General features: G+C 46.1%; 1 protein-coding gene across 1 annotated transcript in view; it reads right to left on the minus strand.

Annotated features, from left to right (window-relative positions):
* Positions 1-11,079: 11,079 nt before the first annotated feature.
* Positions 11,080-13,196, minus strand: part of LOC119305367 (ribonuclease H2 subunit A-like) — a 3,595-nt gene continuing 1,478 nt past the window's right edge. The window contains exons 3-8 of the mRNA XM_037581898.1: positions 12,319-12,442; positions 12,159-12,246; positions 11,919-12,056; positions 11,680-11,767; positions 11,475-11,595; positions 11,080-11,379 (exon numbers count right to left, since the gene is read on the minus strand). Coding sequence (XP_037437795.1) covers positions 11,199-11,379; positions 11,475-11,595; positions 11,680-11,767; positions 11,919-12,056; positions 12,159-12,246; positions 12,319-12,442 — 740 coding nt within the window. The 3' untranslated portion in view covers positions 11,080-11,198. The remainder of the gene's footprint in view (positions 11,380-11,474; positions 11,596-11,679; positions 11,768-11,918; positions 12,057-12,158; positions 12,247-12,318; positions 12,443-13,196) is intronic.

Consider the following 13,196-nt stretch of genomic DNA (forward strand, 5'->3'; position numbering starts at 1 on the left):
AGGGTTGGGCTGCACTGTTGCGCGGCTGGGCCAAGTGCGTAGTGCAGTCTGGCCTTTTCTTTTATTTTTTATTACTTTCTGTTTTCTTCTATTCAAAACATTTTGGCTTTACAAAAATACAACACATGCTCGTAAAATAGCATAATAGTTTAGGCCACCTCCACATTTAGTTTAGCATTTAAATAAAATAGTTTAGTAATTTTACAAATTAAAGAGCATTTAAACAAATGTTTTAAGCATCATTTTAGCTATTTTAGGCCAATTAGACACCTTGCAAAAATGTTGGTTCACCACCAATATTACTAGAAGAATACTTCCCACATGATGAACATTTAGTTTCCATGTTTGAGCATTTTTGAATTTCACACATAATTTGAATTTGAATTCAACTAGAATTTGAAAGAGGCAAGAGACAATGATGAACAAACACTTGTTTAGCAAAAGGATTAACTTAACCCCAGGGATTACTGTAGCATCATTACACCGAGGTGTTACAACAAGTCGAGCTTTGTAGACAGTAACATTAACGTCAGCGTCAGTCTTCTTCTTGAAGATCCATTTATTATCTATGGCTTGCCGATCATCGGGCAAGTCCATCAAAGTTCATACTTTATTCTCATACATGGATCCCATCTCAGATTTCATGGCTTCAAGCCATCTGTCGGAATCTGGCCTCATCATTGCTTCTTCATAGTTCGTAGATTTGTCATGGTCTAGTAACATGACTTCCAGGACTACCATTCTGGTGTAGAACATGCTCTATTCGGCCTACAAGGTCCAGTAGTAACTTGATCTGAAATTTCATGATCATCATCAGTAGCTTCCTCTCTAGTTGGTGTAGGCATCATGGGAACAGATTTCTCTGATGTACTACTTTCCAAATTGAGAGAAGGTATAGTTACCTCATCAAGTTCTACTTTCCTCCCACTCACTTCTTTCAAGAGAAACTCCTTCTCTAGAAATGTTTAATTCTTGGCAACAAAGATCTTACCTTCAGATATGTGGTAGAAGGTGTACCTAATTGTATCCTTAGGGTATCGATGAAGACACACTTCTCTGATTTGGGTTCAAGCTTATTAGTCTGAAGCCTTTTGACATAAGTGGCGTAAGCCCAAACTTTAAGAAACAACAGTTTAGGTTTCTTGCCAAACCACAGTTCATACGATGTCGTCTCAAAGGATTTAGACGGTGCCCAATTTAACGTGAATGCAACTGTCTCTAATGCATAACCCCAAAACGATAGTGGTAAATCGGTAAGAGACATCATAGATCGCACCATATCTAATAAAGTACTGTTACGACGTTCGGACACACCATTAAGCTGTGGTGTTCCAGGTGGCGTGAGTTGTGAAACTATTACACTTTGTTTTAAATGAAGGCCAAACTCGTAACTCAAATATTCGCCTCCATGATCAAATCGTAGAAACTTTATTTTCTTATTACGATGATTCTTCATTTCACTCTGAAATTCTTTGAACTTTTCAAATGTTTCATACTTGTGTTTCATTAAGTAGATATACCCATATCTGCTCAAATCATCTATGAAGGTCAGAAAATAACGATACCCGCCGCATGCCTCAACACTTATTGGACCGCATACATCGGTATGTATTGTTTTCAATAAGTCATTGGCTCGCTCCATTGTTCTGGAGAATGGATTTTTAGTCATCTTGCCCATGAGGCATGGTTCGCAAGTATCAAATGATTCATAATCAAGTGATTCCAAAAGCCCATCTGCATGGAGTTTCTTCATGCTCTTTACACCAATACGGCCTAAACAGCAGTGCCACAAATATGTTGCACTATCATTATCAACTTTGCATCTTTTGGCATCAATATTATGAATATGTGTATCACTACTGTCTGGACCCCGACTCGATGCCACACCGATCTAGCATGTAACACCTCATTTCACTTTGCGGCCTCACGCACGGTATTCCCATGGGTGACGCCTTACCAGGCCCGGGACCGTTTGCACCTTTTGGCACACGTATATGATAGTGTCGCTAGCATCCATATGACAAGGAGCCCAGGCTGACATGGCTAGTCATGAACCCAAAGTGGCACTAACTTACAGGGACAGGCATACATGACCCAGCAACGAACGTGTCGGTCATCAGCGAGTGAATCCAGGCTGTAGCAACTGGGCTAGCAGGACTTCGGTGAACCGGGCTATAGCAGGCTAACAGGACTCCGGTAGACACCGCGTGACATTTCCCCGAAGGGACAGACACAGGAACGAAGAAGGACACATGCCAGCCAGCCTAAGTGTTCCGGAGCAGTAGCAAGCTACCAAGGCTCAATGGAAGCACTAGAAGACATTTCCCCGTAAGAGAGGCTACCAAGGATAAATAACTAGATAGTCAGATCCCACACATACCAAGCATTTCAATAACATACACACAATATGCTCGATATGTGCAAATACAACATGGCATCACAACATGACTCTACAACCCAAGTATTTTATTCAATAGGCTCCGAGGAGCCAAGTATTACAAACATGGGTCTCTCGACCCAGCATTCAGAGCATACCAGTCAAAGCACAAGCGGAAGCTTAACATGTCTGAGTACAGACAACTATAAATGAAAAAGGCTGAGAAGCCTGACTATCTACTAGATCCTGCTGAGGGCATAAGATCGTAGCTAAGGTAACAAGCTAAACGTCGAAGTCCATGTGGAACTACTAGCGAGACTGAAGTCTCTCTGCAAAAACGTAAATTAAGCAAACGTGAGTACAAATGTACCCAGCAAGACTTACATCAGAAATAACTACATATGCATCATTGTCAACAAAGGGGTGGTGGGGTTTAACTGCAGCAAGCCAGCTTTGGCTCGGTGGCTATCCTGAACTACGACTGCAAGTAACTCTTTTGAGGTGGCGTACACGAGTCCACATATTCACCATATCAATACACCACTATGGATCCGCTCTCGTCTCCCTACGAGAACGCCAACCATAGCACTCACGCCTATCTTGCATATTTTAGAGTATCCACTTTCACTTGTCTATGAACTGTATAGGCAACCCAGAAGTCCTTTACCGCGGACACGGCTATTCGAATAGATAATGTTAACCCTGCAGGGGTGTACTTCTTCACACACGCTCTCACCAATTATCGTCGTTTACACGACATGTACTCGGCAACCTTCAAGCGGAAGCCCAGCGAGGGTGTCGGCCATGACCTGACTAACCACACAAGTCTCTCGTACAGGTTTATCGCCTATTCGGGTTCCATCCGCAAGGAGATCCGGCCGGGGTGTCGCTCACGGCCCCAAACGATGTGTGCAGGGTTCCCAAGCCCACCATCCGGGTGCCACTTGGTACACCGGGCCACTGTGCCTAGTTTGTCCCAAGCCCACCTGTACCATGTGCCACTTGGTAGACTACTAACACTACCTACAAACACCAGAAACTAGTTGCAACTACTGGACAGAGATTGAGTTGATTAATAAGTCGAGAGGGGTCGAGTTACCGGAACCCAATGTGTGGTAGTAACTGTTCATGGATCACAAACACGAAACTCAGTTCCTGGGGACAGCTTCAATGAGACAACCCACCATGTACTCCTACATGGCCTCTCACCGCTACCTTTACCAAATCGTGTTCACACACTTAGCTCACACACAGTAGGACATGTTTACACACCTCCAATTCATCCCCGATGAATCAGACCTAACTCAACTCTAAGCAGTAGCAGGCATGACAAATAAGCATGAATAAGTAGGCACATAAGGGCTCAAACAACTCCTACTCATGCTAGTGGGTTTCATCTATTTACTGTGGCAATGACAGGTCATGCAGAGGAAAGGGGTTCAACTACCGCATCATGTAACAGTTGAATAGTTATTGTCCTAATGCAGTAAAAAAAGAGCAGGAGCGAGAGAGTGGGATTGTATCAGAATGAACAAGGGGGTTTTGCTTGCCTGGCACTTCTGAAGATAGTATAGCTCTTCATCGGTGTCATCGAACTCATCGTCGGAACCACGTCTATCGAGAGGGGACAAACACCGGCAAACAAGGAAGAACACAATCAATGCAATGCACAATATGATGCATGATCATGACATGGCAATATGTTGTGGTTTGATCTAATGCAACTAGCAGCAAGTTAAATGGATGGTTTGAACCCTAGGTTCAAAATCAAACTCCAAAAGTTATTATTCAAATGCCTTTACTTGTTTTGCCCAATTCAGCAACTATAAGTTGTTCTAACATGCATGAAACCAGTACAGATGGATAGATTGGATTTTTCTGATCATTTTTCATATATAATTTATCTCATTTGGAGTTATAGATTAATTTCTATGATTTTTAGAAGGTTAGGGCATTTTCTGGAATTTCCTGAATAAGATTAAATCCAGAAAATACTTTATTGCGTCAGCATTGCGTCACTGTGATGTTAGCAGTCAACAGAGACGGTCCAGATCAAACCTGACCTATGGGTCCCATTTGTAGTGACTAACTTAACTAATCTAATTTAGTTAGCGTTAAACTAACACTAATCTAGTTTAGTTAGTGGCCTGGGGCCCGCACGTCAGTGACCCAGAGGGGGTCAAACTGTGGTCAACCCCGGGTCAAACTCACCGGAGTTGACCCGCGGCTCGTCGCCGGCGAGGCCAGGGACGGCGGAGGCGCTCGGGTTTTGCCCACGGTCGACCAAATCAACCGTGGTTTGGTCCTACGCGTAGCTGGGGCTCGCGCGCATCTGGTAGGGTAAGCGGGAGGGGCTGGGGTGGAGCGAGCTTGCCGGAGTCGAGCTCGTGGCGACGGCCGGAGTTCGGACGGGGTTGGGTTCGGTGCTACGGTGCACGGGAGGAGGAGATGGTGAGTGTGCTCGGCTCCTGGGAGTGTGTTGAGCGTGCTGATGGGCTCGGACGCGAACGACTGCGGTTGTGGCCGCGGCGGCGACATGGCTGGAGGCGATGAGCTCTCGGGCTTGTTGCGGACGGCGGCTAGGGAGGGAGATGGAGCACGAGGAGAGAGGGGAAAGGGGCAGGGGCTCGCGTCGAATCCAGCAGAGGCAACGGCGAGGCCGGGGAGAGGCTGGAGCTCGCGAATCCCCGACGAGTTCGCCGGCGGTCAGATGTTGAAGACGAGGTTGGGGACGAAGCTGCAGGTCTTCCAACGAGGCGTGGCTCGGTGAGCAGGAATAGGTGGTCGAGGCGGAGCTCACGAGCACGGCGAGGGGTCGAGGGAGAGGCGATGGCGTCGACTACGGCGGCGGCGGCTTACGGGCGTGTCGGCCATAGCAGGAGAGGACGAGGGAGAGAGCCAGGGGGAGAATGGGGCGTTGGCGGGGTCGGGGCAGCGCCGAGGAGTGGCTCCGAGGTGTCGCCACGCTGTCCAAGCGGGGCAGGCAGCCAGGGAGCTGCATGGCGAGCTCGGCGTGCGCAGGCGTGCTCCTCTCTGCCTGCCTGGCGAGAGGAAGCAGGTGGCTGGCACGGGCCAGCACAGTGCTGGGCCGGCCAGTGGGCTGCCAGGTGAGCTGTGCCAGGTAAGTGGCCAGGTACTTCTCTCTCTCTCTCTCTCTTCCCTAATTTAGTTTATGTTTTCTATTTTTCTGTAATTGTTTTGACTTAATTAAAATGCTAAGGCATTTTCAAAAACCTTGAAAATAATTGTGGGCTCTGTTCGGAATATTTCCAACAGCCCTCATTTAGTTTCAGTATTATTTGAGCATTTAAATTATTTATAGCATTTAAATGCCCAAATTCAAATACTTTATGAATTAATTCGAAAATCCAAAATGGACCTAGAAATATGTGCACCATTTTTGGTAGAGGTTTTAAACCAATCCAAAAATGATGAACTTTTCTGAAGGGTATTTTGGGTTCACTGAGAATATTTTTATTTGAACCTAGTTAATTTGATCTCGTGCTAGGGTTTGAGCAATCCCCATTTCAACTTTCAAATAAATTGAGACATGATGCAACAACCAAGCTAGTCCAAGTGCAGCAAGGCTAGGGATGTGACTACTCACCCCCATTAAACAAGAATCTCGTCCTGAGATTCAAGACGTGAGGTAAGAGGACAAAGGGGGCCCAAACTAACACAATCTTCATGATCCAATTGCTCTTCTCGAAAATGTTGATTCATTGCATCATCTTGGTCTTGACATCTTGCTTTGAGAACTCCATTCAACATGACCACGAGAAGAAAGGGAGAATTTTAGAAGAGTTGATCTTCTCGAAGATCGAGCAACTCACGGAATGAGACATAGAACCATCTCTCGAGTTGAGACATAAAACACACGTCAAGAGGGGTGGAAAGAAACAGATGACGACGGTTCAACTCCGTGGGCAACAATTCCACGCTTGAGCAAGATGGTGCATGGTTTCAAAGTAGCGAGGAGATAATTGCCATGATTCCATATTGGGGCACCTTAGGGGAGGTGACTCGTAAAATTATTCCCTTAAGTGGCAAAAAGAATTACTTTAGATACAGAGATCATTGAAATCCTCTATACCAGCCTAGGGAAAATCACAATTGATCGTTTGAAGGAATTCGAAAGAATAGCATACTCAGTTTGGAAAGGAAACTAGAGTTATAAGACAACTCGACAAACGGAAAGCACATTCCAATTGATACCGAGGATATAACCTAGTGTCTGAGCATGCCCTCAAGAACTTGAGCATTTCCATATTCATCAGGGTCTTACCAACATCCATGCCGAGGATCCTGGCAACATATCATACTACCATGGTGAATAGTGATGGACGATGCAGGTGCAAAGGAGAACATCACTTTCTCAGATTTTTCCTTAGCAATGCCAAAGAAGCAAATCTGGATGATCGACCGAGAGACATTTAGCACACCGCTTCTAATGTTCTCCTTGATGTGCTAGTGTAACCCATTCATAGATATGGTTTGGTATCTAGAACATCAAGTAAAAGGTCGGACTTCGGGAGCACAAGAATCCATAAGGAGTAACACTGGAGTAAATCCTACGAAATCCTTATGGGGAGGTGGCCAACTTCCTCAATCAAGATACTACAACAATAGGTCTTCCGGCTGGGTGTGTTGGCCACGACATCCACTTTACCAGGTTACAGAGAGACCATTATTATAGTTCTTGGGAAACGTTCCAACCATCATATTTGCCTGAGATTCAGACCTGGTTGGGGTCAGGACATTCCAGACTCATCAAGTCTAGAAAAAAATGAAAGTTTGCAACACTAACCGATGAGATGACGTTGCGAGATTCTCGGGAAAGGAACTACGATAGCAAGCTCCAAAACATGAGTTGGTTCTGCTACATACATGTGAACATGTTGTCCCAGACAAGCATGACCACGTAGTAGTCTTATAATAAAACACTACCGAGTTCAGGTTGGGAACCATCATCTAGGGTAACAAAGTCTTGTGCATGACCTAGGATTAGCACAACAACTCCTTTTCCTTGAACAAGTCAATCAGTGGCTTGGCGTGCTAGGGACACATATAGAATGGAGGTAGCGAGCCTATCAAACCATAGCATACTTCGCACATGCATGACTGACTTGAGATGGTTCCAAAGGAGGCAACATTGACTTTCTGAATTCACGGCGGCAACTTGCATCAAATGCACATGAATTAGAGGAGGCACTTCTTTCATCTGAACATATGCTTCATGCACGGGACATGAAGATAATGCTTATAAAAGTTTCCAATACTAGCTTAATGTCCAACAAAATCATGGAGAAGTTAAGAATGTTATCGATGAGCTCAACAACCATCCATCCAGATTTCCATAAAAATGGAATTCCATAATTATGTGAACAAGGTGATAACATTGGTCAGACCCAAGAGATATAATGGTGTAAGCTCGAGGAAACAACCATGAGTAAGACAACATTACGAATATCGTTGGTTTTGGTTTGATTTGATGATAGCCCATACTCAAATCAAAGGTTGGATAAAATGATAGGTCCATTAACTGATCACGAGGGCCAGTTGATGAAAATATCAACTTTCTTCAACACACATACAAGATATCCCTTAAAATGAACTAAGTCAGACAAGCTTTCATCTTCCAACTCTCCAAGTTGTTGTTTAGGTTAACCAACTAGCTAAGGGGTATCCAACACAGATTCTTGGAGAAAGGGTGGTTACAAGAAACCAACTTGATCACGATCTCAACATAACGGTCGGGTGACGACCTGGTGATACTTCCGAGAAGATATCTGAAAATCACGAACCACCGATATGTTACTAAATTCGAGAACAATCTTGCTTTCGAGGCAAGACGATGTGCTCATATAAGCAAGGATTGGCAAAATCCTAACTCATTGATCGAAGAGTGCACCAGGAAAATGGACTAGGTAGCACAATCGGTCTTAGAATGAGGATTCAATAACCAACACGCTAAGAACAAAATTATTGTCCTTCAACTACCAAGCAACCTTGCTAGGAGTATCAATTTCACACATCATAGTTCACATGTCGGCATTCTGGTTGCAACAACACGGGAGCCAAGAAATGAATAATGAGGGTGAGAAGTATCACTGTATCAAGAGTTCATAGGATGGTGTGCAATTCCCATGATATTCCTGATATAAAGATAGTAATACTTCAAGGTAGAACAGACCAGAAGCTGGATTACATCTTGATCTGCGGAACACAACTGCTTTGACCCATCCTAGAAATGGAAAAGGGTACTGGAGTTTGTTTCTCCTAGTCACTCCGGAAAGCATGGCTTGACGGACCACAAGAGTAATAGGCATCGATAAACACGATTGCACAACTACTCCTTACTATCAATTGATAGACGAGGATCAGAACTCAACTAAAGGGGGACAACTCAAAGGAACATATGATTTTTTGAGTTGTGGATGCACAGATTAGTATGTTGAATCAAGTTCAACAGGTTTCTTCCGGATAACCCATGCAGAAAGGTGGAACTGGCAGAGTCACGGCTTAGCATCGAGAACTCATCAAGAGCACTCTGGTTCTTCTCCCGGCAATCAGTGCGTCCCTCCACCAATCGAGCAACGTGCTGCTGCTGCGTCGCCCCGTCGGGCTGCAGCGTCGCCGCCCCGTGGTTCTTCTCCCGGCTGCACCGACCCGCGTCACCGCTATTTCGCCCCTTCGGATTGTAGTGCCGCGGCCCGCGGTCCACCGCCGCCCCGAGGCCGTCCGCTCCTAGTCGTCCACGTGGCCGCACCGACCCTCGCGCCGCCGCTGCGTCGCCCCGTCGGGCCGTAGCGAGCGTGGCACGCGGTCCACGCAGTCGTCCCGAGGACGTCCCCGCGATTGCACCGACCCGCACTCCTTCGTAGCGCCGCCCCTTCGGGCTGTTGCGCCGCGGCCCGCGGTCTCTGCCGCCGCCCCGAGGTCTTCTCGCCGTCGCCCCGACCTGCCCGCCGCCGCTGCGTCGCCCTTCGGGTCGTAGCGCCGCGGCCCGCGGTCCACTCGCCCGTCACCGCGCATCGACCTCCCGTGGTATGTGCCGCGGCGTCTCCCTTGGCGCGAGAACGCCACCGTCCGCGCTGGTCTTCGTCGCGTTGTCAGGGTTCTTCACCTACTTTGAGCATCGCCGCCGCCGCTCTTCTTCGGCCGCCGCCGCTACCCCGTAGCCGCCGCAGCCGCCCGTCCACCCCCTTCGTCTTCGTCCAGCACCAGCCCGTCGCTAGCGCCGTCGTCATCTACCCCGACCGCTTCATCTACTCCAACAACCGCGGGCGACATTGGCCCTGCGTCGATTGGCGCCGCAACCGTCGTCGAGTCCTTCTCTGCTGGCCTCTCCGACTTCTTCGACATGGCGTACAGCTCGTGCAGGTCCCAGTCTACGCATGCATGGTGCTGGCAACACTGTCGTGTGCCTTCGTCTATGATGTGTCCCCAGGTTGGCAACCCCGACGCGACGCGTCGTCAACATTATCTACTTCCTGGCGCACCACTACTTCGACACCACTGCGCTCATGACTAACTCGGCGCCTCCTTGCGCCTGCGGCTCCACGGCGCCTTCCTCGACACCGGCCACCCTGACTCGACATCGACCGCGGCATTCTTCGCATGGCTACCTCGACAACGGCTCCACCACCCACGCTCTCGGCTACATCGACAAACGGCACAAAGGGGTACCGCCTTGCTTGAGCAACCTCGTCGATTTTCACTCCAGCCACGACTTTCGTGATGCATCGACCATTACGACTGTGGCGGGTGTCTGTCGGCTTGCCTTCGGATTCTTCTCCAGTCTCATCGTCTGCGTCGCTACCGTTGTAACTGCGGGGGGATGTTGAGTATAATGTTTATTTAGGAAATATAGGATAGCGTAGAATTTATTTTTGCCTTGACTTGTACTCCAAGATGACCATGTACTCCTATATATATATACCCACAAGGCTCAAGCAATACAACAAATTATTCCACCAATTCCTTTCTCTGCCTTCTGCCTTCTAACAGAAGGGAGTAAATATGATGCTGTGGCGCTTTGACCACAACAGCCTGCCCCTGCGAGCGAACATCCGGCACCGTGGCCCTACGCAGCAGACTAGATAGGAGCCCCTGCCAGCATATGTCTAGATACATCCACGTTCCTGAGCTGCAAACATACGAGCCCCTGCCAGCATGCCAATCCGGAGGGGTATCGACTACACAAAAGACAGGCAGGTTGCAGATACAACACGCCATTTCCTTGCTGAAACACCCATGACTGCTAATATTACACTCATTAAAAGCAAGCCAATTCGTGTCTGATCTTGGAAATGGGTCGGATCATCACTGAAACTGACACCACGATCCTCGACAATGCTCTAACTTCCGGTGATCGTAAAAAAACCATGTTGTTTTTTGCAGTAGAGCTTGTAACTCTGTTCTTCATGGCTTAGCAGCTCATGGAGCGCGTACTGGCATGACGATGCGCCTGGCTATGAACGCTATGGTGGCCAGCGATTTAGCTGTGCCAGCAATGTAATAAAGCCCAGCAGATTCCTACGAAAAGAAAATCAAACTGGCCCCATAACAGGACCAAGTCTTGGGGTACACCTTACGGCTGCAAGCTGTGTAGTTCAGGAGTTGGATGTTGATAGTTCAGGATATTTGTATTAAGATGAGGATTGATTAAGCAACTATCTGATCCAGTCTTGGCCACCGGCTCAGTACAGTCCAACATCGGTTTCACTGGACTTGCAAGTGTTCCATGCAGAATAAACATACAAACTGAGCCCGGTAAAATAAAATCTCTAATCTGACAGTGCCACTGACCTAGTGCGTGTCACTGGAACTTTCTCACAAGCTCGAGTTTGCGAGCCTGGAAGAACTTACAACGGCCTTTTCCACTCGATTCGATCTCCTCCGACTTCCTTTTGAACCCTGTGAAGCCTAAGCTCGACAACGTGACCTGTCGCTTGGCGCTTCCGTAGCCAGCTGCATCTTCATCAACTTCATCAGACTCCCTACAAGTGATCACATGCCACAAATCATAGTGGTGGTCATTCACATTTTGCTATCACCGAAGCGCAGCAGCATAAGGGTTTGAATTTAAACTTACCATGTGACTTCAACTCCATTCTTGAAGTATGGCGTGCAAGTTCCCCAACTAAAGCGCACCAAAGTTGGGAAACCAAATACTGGATGCTTATGATCTTTTAACCATTGTATAGTATTAGGATCTGCTCCATTAATTAGGGACACCTTTAAAAACAGTCGTATGCATTAAACATTGACAACATCATTGATCAGGAGCAATCGGTTACCTCCTGGATAACCTGATCCAGTGTTCATGTGCATATTCTGAGCTGTTTCATCAAATACCCAGTTTCGTAAGGCTCTATCCCTAGTGACCTGCAACGCATAAACATATTCAAACTTGGTTGAAACAGTTCATAACAACACAGAGCCCATATGTACGAGTCTTGACTCTTAGACACTACTATTTGTTTTTTTATTTTGGGCATCAAAGTAGCCGCATAGGAAAACTTTCATGAATAAATACCTTTGCAACTATACTTGCTCCACTAACAACAGCGTAGAGACTATCAGCTTTCTTGGCAACCACAAATTTGATGCCTGGAAACTTTTCAGTAAGTTTGACCCTGTACTTCTCAGGATCTCCAACTGTGTCGATATAGACCTTTGCAACAAGTACACCATTATTCAAACTTTGTTTTGAGCATTTCCATTTAGAAAGGTTATCTGTGTACATGAATACCATTTCAAGAACAAAATAACTTACCTCTGTTAGTAGAACTCCATTATCAATAGCTTTTCTAACAAGGCCCATTGCAGAGTTGTGGGATATTTCATTGAGATTAATTTTTGTCCTGAAAATCAAGAAGACTTTTAATCTACTGAAGAAGGTCGAGATTTGAAGTTCATAGTGTACTGAAGCATACCTTTTTAACATTTTGGCAGATAACACTTTTGAGCATATGACATCAACCTCCCACCCGATGGAGCTATTCATCTTCAGACTTTCAAACAGCTCCTCCCTTTGCTCCTCCTTCAAGGTCTTCGAATCTGTTGAAGAATAGAAGAACGATAAGCTAACCAAGTTCGCTGGTAAATCAGCAACGAAACTGCTGAAGAGTCTGGGCGATTTCATAACTTGTTAACTACTACTCCCTCCGTCCCAAATTAATTGACTCAAATTTGTCTAGATACGGATGTATCTAGTGTTAGATACATCCGTATCTAGACAAATCTGAGTCAACTAATTCAGGACGAAGGTAATAATTTAATTCTTCCACTTCAGCGAATCCAGTACCCATGGAAAGCAGCATTACCATGCTACTCGAGGACTTGACAATTGGGACATAATATTGAACATGGTAAAACTGCGAGCGGAACTGCTTTGCACACGATACTTAGTGCACGACCGTTGGCAATACTTGATCCTGTGGATGTGCTCCACTTCGTCATACACATGCGTGGTTGGATCGACAGGATCGTGCAACAATTGGCTGCACAGTGAATAAATTAAAGAATTGTCGACCCTAAAGTTGAAATTCATGCACGGTGCAAAGAAATAGATATGGGAGCTCTCAAATGACAGAAGCTGGTTTTTTAAACTAAAACTACTGTTTGATGTTTTACTCAGATAAGAAGTACACAGAAGCAATTATGAACTCCCTCCGTTCACTATTATAAGATGTTCTAACTTTTTCTAAATCAGATGTATGTACACACATTTTAGTGTGTTTGTTCGCTCATTTCAGTCCGTATGTAGTCTCCATATTGAAATATCCAAAACATCTTATAATGGTGGGGAGGA

The sequence above is a fragment of the Triticum dicoccoides genome, chromosome 5B (genome assembly GCF_002162155.2).
Source record: "Triticum dicoccoides isolate Atlit2015 ecotype Zavitan chromosome 5B, WEW_v2.0, whole genome shotgun sequence".
In the NCBI taxonomy this organism is placed as follows: domain Eukaryota; kingdom Viridiplantae; phylum Streptophyta; class Magnoliopsida; order Poales; family Poaceae; genus Triticum; species Triticum dicoccoides.